The 16422-nt window shown below is 46.7% G+C and overlaps 2 protein-coding genes across 4 annotated transcripts in view; one reads left to right on the plus strand and one right to left on the minus strand.

Moving 5' to 3' along the window:
* The window catches only part of Hdac1 (histone deacetylase 1), a 31329-nt gene extending 17749 nt beyond the window's left edge, over nucleotides 1-13580 (plus strand). For all 3 annotated transcript variants that reach the window (XM_078025827.1, XM_078025825.1, XM_078025826.1), the window contains 11 exons: nucleotides 4043-4117; nucleotides 7463-7601; nucleotides 8056-8197; nucleotides 9224-9316; nucleotides 10653-10761; nucleotides 10843-10983; nucleotides 11464-11572; nucleotides 11667-11797; nucleotides 12070-12222; nucleotides 12691-12739; nucleotides 13004-13580. In XM_078025827.1, coding sequence (XP_077881953.1) covers nucleotides 4043-4117; nucleotides 7463-7601; nucleotides 8056-8197; nucleotides 9224-9316; nucleotides 10653-10761; nucleotides 10843-10983; nucleotides 11464-11572; nucleotides 11667-11797; nucleotides 12070-12222; nucleotides 12691-12739; nucleotides 13004-13031 — 1169 coding nt within the window. In that variant the 3' untranslated portion in view covers nucleotides 13032-13580. The remainder of the gene's footprint in view (nucleotides 1-4042; nucleotides 4118-7462; nucleotides 7602-8055; nucleotides 8198-9223; nucleotides 9317-10652; nucleotides 10762-10842; nucleotides 10984-11463; nucleotides 11573-11666; nucleotides 11798-12069; nucleotides 12223-12690; nucleotides 12740-13003) is intronic.
* A 189-nt stretch (nucleotides 13581-13769) lies between these two features.
* On the minus strand, nucleotides 13770-16170 carry Marcksl1 (MARCKS like 1). Its single transcript, XM_078025829.1, has 2 exons — nucleotides 15877-16170; nucleotides 13770-15050 (listed from the first exon to the last, which is right to left on the minus strand). The coding sequence occupies exons 1-2, from the start codon at nucleotides 15961-15963 to the stop codon at nucleotides 14535-14537; spliced, it is 603 nt and encodes a 200-aa protein (XP_077881955.1). The 5' UTR covers nucleotides 15964-16170; the 3' UTR covers nucleotides 13770-14534.
* Between the last annotated feature and the right edge of the window lie 252 nt (nucleotides 16171-16422).

The following is a 16422-nucleotide window of genomic DNA, read 5'->3' on the forward strand; positions in this document are numbered from 1 at the left end:
CTCTTTAGGGCGAGGGTCAGCAGAATAGATTCTCATTGGAGAAGCAGATTGGTATTGAAGCAAGAAAATGAAGTTTTCATGCTTATTTTGAATGCTTGTTCTCCCACTTAGCTATGTGTTTTTAAGTAAGTCTCCTAGTCTCCCTAAAAGTGTTATTTTCCTCTTTAAGAGGAATACAATAGCCAGGTGCAATGGCGCATGCCAGTAATCCCAGTGAGTCAGGAAGCTAAGGTAGGAGGATTACAAATTTGAGGTCATCCTGGGTAATGTACCAAGACCTGTTTCAAAATAAAAAATAAAGAAGGGCTGGGGGTTAGCTCAATGATAGAGCACTCCTTGGTTCAACCTCTAGAACTACTCCCTCCCCCTCACAAAAATTAGGTCTGGACTGGGTGCAATGGCATGTGCTTGTAATTCCAGCTACTTGTAAGGCAGAGGCAGGAGGAGGATGAGGCCAGCCTGGGCAGCATAAACCCCATCTCAAAAAAATTAAAAAAGTTAGGTCTGGGATTTTTCTTTCATTGGAAATAGAAGTGCAAAGGATAAGTGGTAGGAAGGTCTGAGTACTTCAGGATACCTTACTGACTTGATTTATAGCATTTTTAGAGGATCAGAATAGGCAAAGACTTGCTGTCATTCAGCGCAGTGCTTTATAATCAAGACAGTAATAGAAATATAAGAGCTATGTTTAAAAACATTCATTAATACCTAATCTATTTAATATTAATATTTATTTATTTCTAATTTCCTCCCCCATCTCTCACAGTATTGACTCCTTTGGTAAGACCAAATAAGACTGTTTTCTTTACTCTTGGCTGGAATGTTATAAACTATAGTCACTTTGAGATTTTGAAAGCCTTGATCACAAGTTCTGACCTAATATTTAATTAGTAAAAATGAAAACACGAATCAGTGCAAGTTTTGGAACAGATAATTAGAACATCGGGCTCATAGTGAAAACATGATAGAAGGGATTTGTGGAGATAAAATATTGTATGACATTCTTGTTTGTTCTATGGACATAAACTGAGACCCAGGGAGTTGAAATGATTTGTCTAAGAGTTACATAGCAAAGTGTTAGTAGACAAGAGAATGGAACATCGCACATTCTGGAGTACAGTCAGCCCTCCATATCCCTGGGTTCTGCATCAGTAGATTCGGCCAATTGTAGATTAAAAAAAAAATTGTATTAAACATGCACAAACTTTGTTCTTTTCATTTCCTAAACATTGTATTAAGTGTTATAAATAATCTAAAGATTATTTAAAGTATTTGGGAGGAGCTGGGTGTGGTGGCTCATGCCTGTAATCCCAGGGGCTCTGGAGGCTGAAACAGGAGGGTTACAGGTTCAAAGTTAGCCTCAGCAATGGTGAGGTGTAAGCAACTCAGTGAGACCCTGTGTCTAAATAAAATACAAAGTAGGGCTGGGGATGTGGCTCAGTGGTTGAGAGCCCTTGAGTTTAATCCCCAGCATGTCCCCCCCCCAAATTAAATAAAATAAAGTATATGGGAGGAGCTGGATATAGTACATACCTGTAGCCCCATCTACTTGGAAGGCAAGGCAAACGGTTGCTTGAGTCCAGGAGTTCGAGTTCAGCTTTGGCAATTTTAGCAAGATACTGTTTCAAAAAAAAGAAAAAAAGTATATGGGAGGCCCTGCATAGATTATTCGTGATGCCTTTTTATATGATTTTATATGATTATATGATGCCTTTTTATATGAACTTGACTATCCAACAGATTTTGGTATTTGAGGAGGATCCTGAAACCAATCCCCCTAGAGATGGAAGGATGACTGATTGTACTTCTAAATGTTATGCATATAAAATATTTTGGACATATAAAACACATAAAAATTCATGAATAGAGCAAGATTCAGACTAGAATATAGCTGTTAAGTGCTGTATTGTTATTTCCCCTGCTCAAAATAAAGTTATGGTTTCTTCTTACCTATATCTTTCTGTTATACCCAAATAGCAGCTAGGGCACTTGGTCACATACATGTTGGTAGAAAAAAAATAATAATGAACATCCAGGTACTCAGTGGTCAGCTTAAGAAAATATGATTGATGGATTGAAGTCTCCTGGGTCCCTCTCATTCACATACCCTTTCTCTTCCACTGGCCCCATTCTATGACCATCATCATCAAGGTATAAACTATTTGAAAGTCAATGTTTAATCCTATGCATCTCTTAAAAAGCATAAAGCATATGCCTTCATTAATTATCTTTCTTGGTATAAAGCTAACTTAAGAATGAGAAAAGTGTTTATAGTGGATAGAGGGAAATCCTACAGAAATAGCTCAAGTGACAGTCTGCTCTCCCACTTCCCTCCTTTCCACCTTTAACCCAGTGACCTAAGAATAAATGGGCTGGCTGTTTGAGCCAAGTTTTAGATTCGAGTCCTGAAGGGAAATATTTTTTTTTCATATGTAAAACATCCATGCTGTTCTATGAGGACTTCACATCCCAAATGAGAATATAAACAAAACTTTGGAAACCCAAGTAGGCAGAACCCACTGCAAAGGGGAAAAACAGGTGCCAGTGGATAAATAGCCTGCTCACATGGACCAAAGTTCTTATTGACACAGCCTTTCAGTATTTACCCAGGAATCCAGGAAGAGCTACCCACTGCTGGCTTCCTTATGTAGCCGCTATTTCTCAGAGCACCCGAACTTGGGCACCCTCCAAGTTAGGGCAGTGCCAGCGTTGGTAACTCTTGTGGTTATTGGAAATGCTGAGCTTTGGCTGTGTCTTGAGATGTTACCATAATCCAAGCTGGCCCCTCCTAACCTCCTCATACCAGGACTCCTCCTTGCTCTACTTTGGGAACCAATGTTGATCACAGCAGGTGCAGTAAAAGGGCTGGGTCAAGAGAATAAGGATCTAGCCCACTCCTTTAACTTCCTGTATATCATTGATGTCTCAGCAGTTTCCTTTCATGTGAGAGACTTGGAGCCCCAGGGTTTCTCTCTAGCTCTAGGAGTCTACAACCTCCAGGTGTGCTTTCCTTCCTGTCTTTTTCACTTCATTTGCATCAGTGTTTGCATGTGTTTCCACATTATGTACAAGGTTGTACTTTTACCTCTGTAGGCCTGAAATAATTTTACTCACTTGTGGGTGTAGTGAAAAAAGAGCACTGGACTGTGGGAGACAAGACACCTGGATGCTGATTCTGGTTCTGCCACTACCTGATTTTATAACCTTGGGCAAGTCGCTCAACTTCTCTTTGTTTGTTCCTCTGCACAGTGGGGTCAATATCTGTCTTGTCTGGCTCATAGGGTTGTTGTGAGAATCAAATGAGATTGTATATGTGAAAGCACTTGGGAAAAGGCCAGGGTATATCTTCACAGACTTTTAGAACCAAAGCTTGAGGCTTGAACACTGCCTCTACCATTTGTTAGCAGTTCATCTCTCTGAGCTTGTTTCTCCATTTAGAAGATAGGACCAAATCCTACCCCAGAAGATTGTGTGAGGATAAATGTATCAGGCATTTAAAGCATTTAACAGTGTCTGGCACATTGTAGGCCCTTAGTGAAAGATAGGTAGGCAGGTCTGTGTTCTTCATTTCCTTGTTGGTCAGCTGGAGTGACGTGCAGGAACAAACTCAAGACTGGAAGAAGATAAATTTTTCTTCTTCAAGGAATGAACTAGTGTTTTCCAAGTTGCTAGATGCTTTTCCATATAAGATTTCTCATGCTGAGCATGTGACATAGTCCCAGATCTTTGGTAGGCTGAGACCGAATGATTACTTGAGCCCAGCTTTTGGAGGCCAGCCTGGGCAACATAGTGAAACACCACTCCCCCATCTCAAAATAGAATTTTAAAAAGCAAAGAAAAAGATTTCTGTTAATTATCTCAACAGTTTGTGAGGTGGTTATCATTATTGTTTATTATAGGAAATGGGCTAAAGTACAAAGAATTGAAACAACTTAGTAAGTGATAGAACCTGGACTAGAACACAGACCTTTTGATTTTATAAATATCTAAACAAAACCTGAAGGAAATTATGGAAACTAACCTTTTGCTTATTTCTTTCAAGTCAATGTTGGTGAGGACTGTCCAGTATTCGATGGCCTGTTTGAGTTCTGTCAGTTGTCTACTGGTGGCTCTGTCGGTAAGGAATATACATCCCCTCCCCAAGGGTTGTGCTGGGCTCTTCTAGGCCATAATCCCAGTAGGGCTAGGCATGGTGGTGTATGTCTGTAAGCTCAGTAACTCAGGAGGCTGAGGCAGGAGGATCAAAGCCAGCTTTAGCAATTTAGTGAGGCCCTAAGACACTTAGTGAGACCCTGTCTCAAAATAAAAAATTAAAAAGGCTGGGGATGTGGCTCTATGGTTAAGCGCCCTGGGTTCAATCCCCAGTACCAAAAACATCCTGGTAGGGCTGATCTGTAGCCATGGAGAATGGTCCTGTGGGTTTTTGTTTTAGCTCTAAATTTTCCTTTTGGTTTGATCCTAACCTACATTTATTTTCCAACATGATATTAAAAGGTGTTCTTCCCTGTCCTCTCCTACCAAGAGATCTTACATACAGAAATTCCAGGCTGGGATTGTGGCTCAGTGGTATGCGCTTGCCTAGCATATGTGAGGCACTGGGTTTGATCCTCAGCACCACATAAAAATAAATAAATAAAATAAATGTCTATCAATAACTAAAAGAATTAAAAAAAAAAAAAAGAAAGAAATTCCCTGCAGACCTCAAGGGGTTGTTCAATACTATATGTGAAAGCACTCGTGAATTGCAAAGTGTTATAAAAATGGAAGTGTCATCATCGATGTCTTATGGAAGAATATGGTAATTACCTTCAGAGGTTATAAATATTCCCCATGTGTCTCCCACTTCTACTTGGGTTACCTGTAGGATTACTCTAAATCCTTTCTTAGCAAACAATCATGTGTTGCTTAATGATGGGCACACATTCTGAGAAGTGTGTTGTTAAGGCAGTTTTGTTGTATGAACATTATAGAGTGTGTTTAGACAAACCTAAATGATATAGCCTACTACATACCTAAGCTATATAGGATGCGTACAGTATAGCCTATTGTTCCTAGGTCATGATGTACAAAACAGTGTAAGATTAGATCAAGCACCAGAGGAAATGATGTAATCAAGAAATGCAGTAAAGGGGCTGGGGATGTGGCTCAAGTGGTAGCGCGCTCGCCTGGCATGCGTGCGGCCTGGGTTCGATCCTCGGCGCCACATACCAACAAAGATGTTGTGTCCGCCAAGAACTAAAAAATAAATATTAAAAATTCTCTCTCTCTCTCTCTCCTCTCTCACTCTCTCTTAAAAAAAAAAAAAAAAAAAAAAAAAAAAAAAAAAAAAAAAAAAAAAAAAAAAAAGAAATGCAGTAAACATGAGGCTGCTGCTAACACAGCATACCATTTTACAGTGAACTTTTTTTTTTATTATAAGTAGAAGTACTTTCTAAAATAACTAGAATGTAAATACATAAACCAGTAACATGATCACTTATTATCAAGTATTACGAATTGTACATGATTGTGTGTACTATACTTTTTATATGCCTGGCAGTGCTATGGGTTTGTTTATACCAGTATCACCACAGACATGTGAGTAATGAGCTGTACTACAATGTTAGGAAGGCAACAGCTTGCTGGGCATGACAGTGTATGCCTGTAATCTCAGCTACTCAGGAGGCTAAGACAGAATGTTTACAAGTTTGAAGCCAGCCACAGCAACTTAGTGAGACCCTGTGTCAAAATAAAAAAAGGGCTGGGGGTGTAGCTCAGTAGTAGAGTGCTTGCCTAGTATCTGTGAGCCCCTAGGTTTGATTCCCACTATTGGGGGGGGTACACAAGTCTACAACTTCACTTAGGTAGTAGTGTTTCAGCTCATTCCTAATCTTTTGGAACCACTGTTGTATGTGTGGTCTGTTGTTGAGCCAAATGTTATGAGTACATGACTTTATTTTTCTATGATCGTTGTTTCCAACCTCTCTCCCTTAACATAACCTCAGAAAACAAAGATATGCACAGAAAAAAAAATGACCCATATTCACACTATCTGTGGATAACCACTTTTCATTTTGGTGTTTATTATCCATACTTTTTTCCTGTGTGAATATATCTGAACATAAATTATACATCAATATTTTTACAAAAATTTTTTACAGAAAATATTGCTATATACTATTGTATGTCTGTAATTTTACTTAGTAAATCTTTAAAATTTCTGTTTCTGTAGCATTCTACAGTGGCTGCATGATTATGTACTACTTTGATATATTCTATCATTTCTTTTTAGATTATTTGGATTGTTCTATGCTTTTATTGTTGCTCAAAAGTCAACACTGCCACAGATACTCATGGGTGTGTGTTTCTCACTTAATTTTGGATCTATTTCTACTTTGGACTAGCACTATTTTTGCTATTTTTTTCCAAAATTTTTTACTATGAACTACGAAAGAAGTACCTTTACACATGCAGTCCAGGATAGTTATGAGTGTGTGTGCATTTACACATGCATTCATTCACTCTAATGCCAAAGTTTTCACAGAAGAGCAGTTACTGTTACCCTTACTGTTATATTTTTATTCTACTCTAAGAATATTTACAGCTGGGTGCCATGGCACATGCCTATAATCCCAGAGATTATAGGATCACAGGTTTCAGGCTACCCTCAACAATTTAGCAAAGCCCTAAGGAACTTGAGACCCTGTCTCAGAAAATAAAAGGGATTGGGGATGAGGCTCAGTGATAAAGCACCTCTGGGTTCAATCCCCAGTACCAAAAATATATATACACACACACTAGTCATGACCCTCTAAATCAGTTCTAAGGCCTACTAATGATTTACCATCCTTGATTTGGAAGACAGTTTTTAAAGTGTAGCCAGTGTCACTGGAAACTGGTGCAATCCTATAATACCAGTGACTCAGGAGCTGAGGCAGGAGGATCAGGAGTTTGGGGTTGGACTTGGCAACTTAGTTAAATTCTCTCTCTTTTTTTTTTTTGTACCAGGCATTGAACTCAGAGGCTCTTAACCACTGAGCCATATCTCCACCCTTTTTTGTATTTTATTTAGAGACAGGGTCTTGCTGAGTTGCTTAGGGTCTTACTGAATTGCTAAGACCAACTTTGAACTCATGATTCTCCTCCCTCAACCTCCCAACCTGTTGGGATTATAGGCGTGCACCACTGCACCTGGCTCTGTCTCAAATTTAAAAAAAAAAAAGTCTGGAGGGGGTGTGGGGGTGTGGTTCAGGGGTAAAGTGCCTCTGGGTTCAATTCCAGTACCAAAGGAAAAAAAAAAGAGTAGCCAGTGTCGTGTTTATTCCCTGTTGAAATTATGGTAGGAGAGAGGGAGCTACCTTGTGAGTTGTACAATACAGCTGTTGAATAGGCAAGTCCTATCTCTCACTGGGTTCTTCGGGCTTCTTGGGGGAGGGGGAATGCAGCTTAGTAACAAGCTTATGTTCTCTCTTCTTACACCCAGCAAGTGCCGTGAAACTTAATAAGCAGCAGACGGACATCGCTGTGAATTGGGCTGGGGGCCTGCACCATGCAAAGAAGTCCGAGGCATCAGGCTTCTGTTACGTCAATGATATCGTCTTGGCCATCCTGGAACTGCTAAAGTATGCCTGCCTGGCCTTGTCTCTTGGAGGAGCACCTTAGGCCAGGTTCCCACTTCCCTCTCCCCTTGGGCTTGCCTCCCTAGTTTGCTTTTCCTATGGTGTGCTGGCTAGGATGTGTTCAGTGTCTCTGGCCATCCTCTCCTTGACGGGGTCTTGATTTGATCTGAGCTCACGGCAAGATCAGGGGCAGGCACTGCTCAGATCCTGCCTCCAGAGTTTCCCTGTGTGGCTGGAGTTGACCCTGGCTATAGAGTAGGAAGATCGGACTTGGTCGGATTGGTCAGGCCTCTGGAGACACCCGGCCGCTCTTCCACCTTCCTTCAGCCAGTTTCCACGTCTCTGGTGCTTAGAGATACCTGAGGGAGGCAGCCAGGCCGGTAAGCTGGGACCTGGCGCCCTTGGCGCGTCCCATCCCCAAAGAGCCCCCAGACCCCTGACCCACTTCTGATCCTAGGTATCACCAGAGGGTGCTGTATATTGACATTGATATTCACCATGGCGATGGCGTGGAAGAGGCCTTCTATACCACAGACCGGGTCATGACTGTGTCCTTTCATAAATATGGAGAGTACTTCCCAGGAACTGGGGACTTACGGGTGAGAACTCCCTTTAGGGGCCAACCAGCTCACCCTCAGCTGCCAGCTCTAACTCTCCTTTTCTGTGCCACTAAAAACCATTCCCCCCTCTTCTGCCATTTAAAACACTGCACTCCCATCTGGGCTGCCTGCCACAGTCACTTTTCCTCCCTTTCTGAAGGAAGAGAATGATGAGACAAGGGGTCAGAGGAGGATTGGGGTCTCCTGGCTCACTGTACTTTCCTCGTGGCCACTGGGTTGCATCACACTATTCTATTGTGCCATAGGCTTAAGTTTGAGGCTAGGAATTAGGACTTTTATGGATCATCTCAAGGGTTCTTAACATTTTAACATCACCTTCCTCCTTTGATCATCTGGCTAAAAGAGAATGACTCGACCCAGAAAAGTATGTGCAACTTTGCATCTGATGTGGAATAGTTAATAGACATGTCCCTGCTGAAGCTCCTTCATAGAACTGTTCTATTTGCTTCTGTTCACCTACAGTGAGATCGGCCACTTTCTGTGCTAGTAGTCCTTGGGTAAAAAAGTGGCTCTAATTCAGTTTGCTATGGCAAGCATTAGGATAAGTGAGCATTTACTATTCTGAAATTAATTGAAATAACTTTTCTCCACTCTTTGCCCTTGCATACCTTCCTAGAGATTTAGGAGAGAGTAAGGGTAGAGGAGTGTGCAGTAAAACTGGAAAAGAAAGGGTTATTTGGGGTGGGTGTTATTTCTATGATCCAACAGCTAGCCAGTCTAACCCAATCTGAAGGCAGAACTCTTTGCTGTGGGGTAGGATATTCAATCTCTGGCCCCATAATCAGCTCCCAGGCTTGGTGCAGGCTCAGTGGTATGTCCAGAGATGAGAGCTGGGCTTACCAGTGAAGGAAAAGACACTACCCAAGGTACTCTGCTCTGTCTTGGCCACCTAATGGCCCAGCTTGACTCCTAGAACTGTCAACTTTTTCCTTAGCCTTTCAGCCCCATCCTGAACTCCTTCCTAGCTTCATCTTTCAGTTTTCCTTTAATGTCCCTCTTGATTAGGATATTGGGGCTGGCAAAGGCAAGTATTATGCTGTTAACTACCCACTCCGAGATGGGATTGATGACGAGTCCTATGAGGCCATTTTCAAGCCGGTAAGTGACTTAATCCTCCCCTTTGGGTACAGGTGGGATTGGTCTAGGGGAAGGGTAGCAAAGCACCCCACCATATCTCAGGCTTCCCTTCCCACAGCTAATTGGGAAGTGAGAGGTATTTCAACCCATTGTAGTGTGATCAGTTAGGGCAACAGAAATCATCCAAATATTTGTGATGCCTTCTGTGGGTCAGGACCTCTGCTGGATACAAGAACATAAGAACATCTAAGGCATGATCTTTGCCCTCACAGTCTGTGGTTAGGGAGGCAGGCACTAACCCAGTAGCATGTGGTCAGTGCTGTTTTATATCTCCATTTCTGTGGAATCAGCTCCTGGGAAATTATTGGGGGTTTTTTGGTGGTGCTGTGCTTCCTGGATTTTTTGTTTCTTGTTGCTTTACATTGATGTCTGCATATTTGAAGAAGAGACTTACTCCAGTCCTTGCAGACTGGCTTTGTCTGGGAAAGCCCATCCAGGATTCTGGGGCCAGGCTTGCAGCAGGAGTCCTCAGGCAGGCTGGCCTAGTGCCTGTGTTTCTGAGGGATGAAAAGAGGAGTGAGATAAACTGCTGCCTGGGCTGGGAAGAAGGTAGTCAAGGATGAGTTCCATGGAGGTGGTGACATTCGAGCTGGACTTTGAAAAACAAGGAGGTGCCCATGTAAAGAAGGAGGTGGGGGCTGAAGAAATGGCATTTGGTAGAAGGAACAGCATCTGCCCAAGTACAGAGGTACCAGTATAGAGCAGCTTGTAGACAGATGTGTAGGCAGAGGGTTGGAAATGGATGTTGGAGTCTGCATTTCAAAGGCAGCCTTGAGTACCATGCAAATGAAGTCCAGTTTTTATTTACAAGGAATAGGAAACTGTTGAGTGTGGCCTAAGGAGTAATCTACTATGTGCCTAACTAGTAGTAAGGGTGACAGAAGTTTCTGAGTTATAGTTTCAGTCCTGTGTAACATTAGACTCTAGTGAGAACAAGATAGACAAAAGTAAAGTGCCTCCTTGCCATATGAGGCTCAAAGTCTGTAGGACCAAATGAGTAAAGCGGATGTAGTTAATGGTTGGGAAGCTTCCTAAAGGAAGTGGCACTAGAGCTTGGGCAATGACATAAAGATTAGGGAGGTGACAGCGAGGCCATTCGAGGTTCAGTTATTAGAGCTAGAAGTGTCTTGGAGATCCTTTCAAATAGAAAACTCGCACTTCTCTACCCCACAGCATGAGGGACAGTAGAAAGATATGAGTGAGTGATAAGAAACAAAGTGCTTTACCCACACTTTCTACCCCTGAACCTCATATAGCTTTTCTTGAGGTTGATGGTGACCATGATGTGTCTGTTTAGGTCATGTCCAAAGTAATGGAGATGTTCCAGCCTAGTGCGGTGGTCTTACAGTGTGGCTCAGATTCCTTGTCTGGGGATCGGTTAGGTTGCTTCAATCTGACCATCAAAGGTGAGAGCAGGTAGTATAAGCATGGGTGGGCAGGGTCCTGCTGAGTGCTCCGGTAACCCAGAACCCCTTTTTCCTCCAAAGGGCATGCCAAGTGTGTGGAATTTGTCAAGAGCTTCAACCTGCCTATGCTGATGCTGGGAGGAGGTGGTTACACCATTCGTAATGTGGCCCGGTGCTGGACATACGAAACAGCTGTGGCTCTGGACACAGAGATCCCCAATGGTACTAGTTCCAGGGCCAGGTTATACCGGGCAGGAGCTGGTGCTCATGTGCCCTCAGGTTCACAAGCTTATACCCATTGGTCACAGAACCTCTCCTCTGACACTTCTTGTGACAAGACCATAGCCTTGGGTTTTTCCTCACTAGTCCTTTTTGATGATCACCCTCCTGCTTTGGGTGTGGGCAGAAATTATCAGTAATTATTTACAGCTTTGGAATACCCTACTCAATAGGGTAACTAGGTTTATGAGCTAAAGGAATGCTCATAATGAGTGTCCTAAACCACTGGTTTGGGCCTTCCTCTCCTAGTGACACATATGCCACAGCATGTACACTGGAGAATGGTGTTACCAAGTTTCACCCTACCTCAGAGGCATCTTCTCTCTTTTATAGATGGGTGAACAGACCCAGAGAAACCGAGATGATTTTCTCAGGGTCCTGTGGCAGCTAAGTCTCTGACTGTCTTCTCCCTGCCCCAACCAGAGCTTCCATACAATGACTACTTCGAGTACTTTGGACCAGATTTCAAGCTTCACATCAGTCCTTCCAACATGACTAACCAGAACACGAATGAGTACCTGGAGAAGATAAAGTGAGTATATCCCCAGCTGCCTTTTGATTGAGGATTCCAGGCTCTGGTTTGTCTCTAACCAAAGCCCAGCCACCCTTTCTCTCATTGGTCATAGACAGCGGCTCTTTGAGAACCTGAGAATGCTGCCCCATGCACCTGGGGTCCAAATGCAGGCCATTCCCGAGGACGCCATCCCAGAGGAGAGTGGTGATGAGGACGAAGAAGACCCTGACAAGCGAATCTCGAGTAAGACCCCGACCCAGGGCCCTGTACCTTTCCATTCAGTAGGAAGCTGACTTCCCTGCACTCATTTCCCCCAGGCTACCAGCCTGTGGAGACACCCGTTTCAAGTTTAAGTGCCTTTAGGTTCAGGTTAGGGAGTCCGAGACCCCTCTTTTCCTTCTCTTGGTCCCTTTCCCTAGTCTCTTGGAGGACACACAGGAGAGTATTGGACATAGATCCTGAAATAAACTGCCCCTGGCTCTCTTACCCATTCTTTCCATCCACTGTCTCCCAAGTCTGTTCCTCTGACAAACGAATTGCCTGTGAGGAAGAATTCTCTGACTCGGATGAGGAAGGAGAGGGTGGCCGCAAAAACTCTTCCAACTTCAAAAAAGCCAAGAGAGTCAAAACAGAGGATGAAAAAGAGAAAGACCCAGAGGAGAAGAAAGGTGGGTTTGGGTTGGGCCAGGCTTGGGTCTTAAGCCCTGGAGGAGGATCAGTCTATATAGGGCACCAGGAGGAGGGAGATGACTCAGGCCTTGCCAGCTCCTAGGGGCCACTGAGCTCCTTGGCCTTTTAGTGGCTCCCAGAAGTGGCAGAACCCTGAAACAATGAAATACTCCGTCATCTCTACTGTCTGACTGAGCCTGGCTTTCACATACCACTGGAGCCCTTTTCTCAGCACTTCACCCCAGTTTCCCAGGGGGCTGCCTCCGCCCACTGGGTTCTGACTCTAGCAGGCTGGGAAACCGGTCCAACCTGTTTTGTTTTCAACAGGGCTCACTGGGAGGACCTGGGATGGGCTTTTCTATGTCCAGTGAGCTGTACTATTGGGAAAGGGGTTTTAGGCAAGTGAAGACCCCCTGGGGCTTTCCAGAGGGGCTACCCTTAACCATCTCTGCACTCTTACATTCTAGAAGTCACAGAAGAGGAGAAATCCAAGGAGGAGAAGCCAGAAGCCAAAGGGTGAGGAAGAAGCTGTCAGCCACCTCCCTGGCATCAGAGCATCAGCCCCTTTGTCCCACCACTCTGAGGGAAAGCACAAGGACAGCTGATCTCATTTACAAAGGCCTCTTTCAGGGATCAGTCTATCTCTGCAGTTCTAGGCAGAGCTAGGAAGTCCCAGCCCCCAGCAGTCACCTGGGCAGCCAGGGTCCTGTGGAAGTGCATTGTATCCACACTTTTGTCTCAGGGTGGTTTATCTCATGCCAGTCTCTGCTTTCTCCACAGGGTCAAAGAGGAGGTCAAGTTGGCCTGAGCAGACTTCTCCAGCTTTGGCTTCTGGCCAAGTTCCCCACCTTTTTCCTCCAATCCCTCAGATTTTTATATTTTCTATTTCTCTGTGTATTTATATAAAATATATTAAATATAAATGTCCCCAGGGACTAGATAGGAACCAGGGCCCTGATCCCAAGGCAGCTGTGTGGAGGAAACTTCCAGTAGTTGCCTTGTTCCCCATCCCTCTTTAAGTCTTTTGAACCATCTACAGTGCAGATCTGGGTGGAAAGGATGTAACCATAAGAAAAATCCTAAAATGACAAAGGTCTGTTTAGTAGCTTTGGAAAGGTGCCCTTACCAACTGTTCTAGAAGGGATGGGTGGGTCTTCAGGGACCCCCTGTATTTTTCAGACTCCTAACATCAGCCATTGGTTGTTTTCTTACCTTCCCACTGGCCTCAATAGAGCCAAGAAACACACTGCCCTGTCTTCCCCCCAGCTCCACAGGTGAAGGTTGGTAGTCTAGCTTCCTTTCTAAGATACTATTTTCATTTTTGTGAGACTTTGTAATAAAATGGTACATTTCTATACCCTCCTGAGCTTTTGTTTCCTGACATTGTCCCTGGGTTGATTTCAGTTCTTCCTATTCATTGGTGTGCCTTCTGGATACCTGGTCCACAAAAAAACCCCGAACTTACCTGTCTTTTCAAAATGCTTTCCTTAAGTTATCAACCAGTTTCCTCACCTTACCCCCAGAAGACCACTCATTAAAGCACCACTAAAGGGATGACATTTATTCCTTTTCCAAATGTTACAGTAAAATCAGGAAGATAATGGTTTTAGCAATTAGAAAAAAAAAAAAAAAGTACAAATCTGGGGTTTGGCCATTAAAAGTTATTTACAACAATGGGAGAAAAAAAGACAACAAGAAGTTGTTTCACATTACAGACCTCCCTCCCACCCCAAAGCCTAATACTTGCTTACCAAGTCAAAAAAGAGACACAGTTGATTCACAAGCTGGAGGTTTGAACTTGAGTAAGACATTTATAAAAACCTAGACAGGGGCAGTGTCCTCCCCAGCCCAGGTGCCACTAGGCACAGCACAAAAGACTAAAAACTCAACAGGGGAAAGGCTGGACACTCAGGGTTTGGGAGTACAAGCACCCCACTTCTGGCTCAGGGATTGGGGAGTGGGATAAACAAAACCTACTTGGAAAAGAACTGGGAGAGAAAACCAGCAATTGCCTTCTGCAGGGCTGGGGACAGGGAAGGAGGTAGGGTCAGGAACAGGAGCATTTCACATCACTAACCTAACTTGGGAAATTGTAAGGGACCATCTTCAACTGGCCTTAAGAGAAAAACCAGATGGCTGATGGGAGAATCCACAGGAGGGAGAGGAGAAAAGGGAACGTGGCTGGGAGGGGGCAACAAGCCCCTTCCTTTCTGGGCACAGGAAGGCAGCCAGGGCACCAGGTCCAGGCAGTGACCTCACAAGGACAGCACAGTTTTTGCAGCTTAGAGATCACCCACCTGTCCCCACCCAGCTACTCATTCTGCTCAACGCTGGCTGATGCAGGGCCACTTTCTGACCCCAAGGGAGTGGACGGCTCTGCAGCCTGGGGCCCTGCCTCTTCTTCTGTGTCTCCTCCCTTGGAGGCAGCACTGGCCTCTGCCCCTTTGGCCTGGGGCTCCTGGCTCTCGGGGGTGGCAGCAGCCTTCCCTTCCTGGGCAGTGCCCTCCTCGCTGCAGGCACCGATCTCCCCCTGCTCCTGCTCTTCCTCTGTGGGTGAGGAGGCAGAAGAATCACCCCCACCCTCCTTCCGATTTCTCTTGAAGGACAGGCCACTCAATTTAAAAGGCTTCTTGAAAGAGAATTTCTTCTTCTTCTTAGGGGTCTCCTTGGGAGCGGTCTCCCCCTTGGCCTCAGCGCCCTGGCCAGGGGGTGCTGGCTCGATGGCATCACCAGTGGCCCCCGCTGCCTCATCTGTTCCGTTCACCGGGGGCGACTCCCCTTCACCCTTAGGGGATAAGTCTCCATTGCTTTTCACGTGGCCATTCTCCTGCAGGGTAGAGGAGACAGCAGTGAGGGCCAGGGTTATTCTCCCCCTCCCCCAACCCGCTTCTGGATCTTTCCAGGTAACGGGGTCCACCACTCGGATCCACTGCGACCCATGTCTGGCTTCAGCCTCACCCTACACCCGGAATCCCGTCAAACATCGTCTCTCGCAGTCGCGCTGGGACAGCCGCGGAGGCCACCACCGGCAGGAGGCGCTGGGCATCGGGGCCCCCACCCCCCTCCCCCGGGGCGCGCTCTCCATTCCGCACGGAACCGCTGCGGGCCGCGGATCCCGGGCCAAGGGGTGAGCCTGCCAGGCGATATTGGGCGGGAAGCCGCCCCGGGGCGCTGCCTCTCTACACCTGGACGGCCTATTTTCCCAGCCTCCTGCTTTGTGTAAACGGCCCCCACCCACCCCAGGCTCTCCCCACCTCTCGGCTCCCCCCTTCAAAAAAGACCGCGGGCCACCGAGGTCGTGTGTGCGGGTGCATGCCCTCCCCTCTAGGCACCCGCCCCGCAGCCCCTGGGCGCCCCCTTGGCGCGGCCCAGCAGCGCCTTTGTTCCCCGCGCGGCACTCGGGGCGGCCGGGGGACAGCGCCGGGGGCCGGGACCGCGAACAAAGAAGGCGGCGGGGCCCGGCCGGCGCCCCCTCCCCGCCCCTCCCCTTGCTACGCCCGCGGGGGCTGCGGCGCCGAGAACAAAGGGACCGGGCGGGGGAGGGGGCGCCGCGTGTCCCGGGCCGGACAAAGCGCGCGGCCCCGGCCCAGGGCCCTAAAGGGGGCGAGGCGCGAGAGGAGGGGGCTGGGGCCGGCCGTGCAGAGCGCACCCACCTGTCCGTTGGCCTTCGCGGGGGAAGCGCCTGCTGCCTCCTCGGCGGTCACGTCGCCCCGGGGAGCCTTGGAGCTCTGGCTGCCCATAGTGTGGGGGGGTCTGCTGGGGGGCGCCCGGAGCCGCCCCGGGCTCGCGCCGCAGGGGATAGTCCGGCGGGGTCGACCCGGCGGGCGGAGGGGTGGGGCTGGCGCCTGAGGGGGAGGGGTATCGGGGGGAAAGCGAGCTGCACCCCCGCTCCGCGGCCGACCCGCTAGCTGCGCCCGCCGCCGCCGCGCTCCGCGCCAGAATGCCGCCCGCCGCCCGCCGAGCCGCCTATATATATGCGCCCAGAGCTCGGGGCGGGGCCGGACATTTAAATGAGCACCCAATCGAGGGGCGGAGGCGGGGTCGGTCGCGGGCCCCACTTGCGCAGTGGGCGACGCTGGCGGTCCGGTCTCCCCCAGTCCCTCCCGACTACCAGGAGCAGGTAGGGACGATCGTGGGAAGAAGAGGCAGCGGTCCTTAAGCGAGCTGAACGCAGAGGGCATCCTCGAGGAAAGAGAAGC

Source organism: Ictidomys tridecemlineatus, chromosome 11 (genome assembly GCF_052094955.1).
Source record: "Ictidomys tridecemlineatus isolate mIctTri1 chromosome 11, mIctTri1.hap1, whole genome shotgun sequence".
Classification (NCBI taxonomy): Eukaryota; Metazoa; Chordata; class Mammalia; order Rodentia; family Sciuridae; genus Ictidomys; species Ictidomys tridecemlineatus.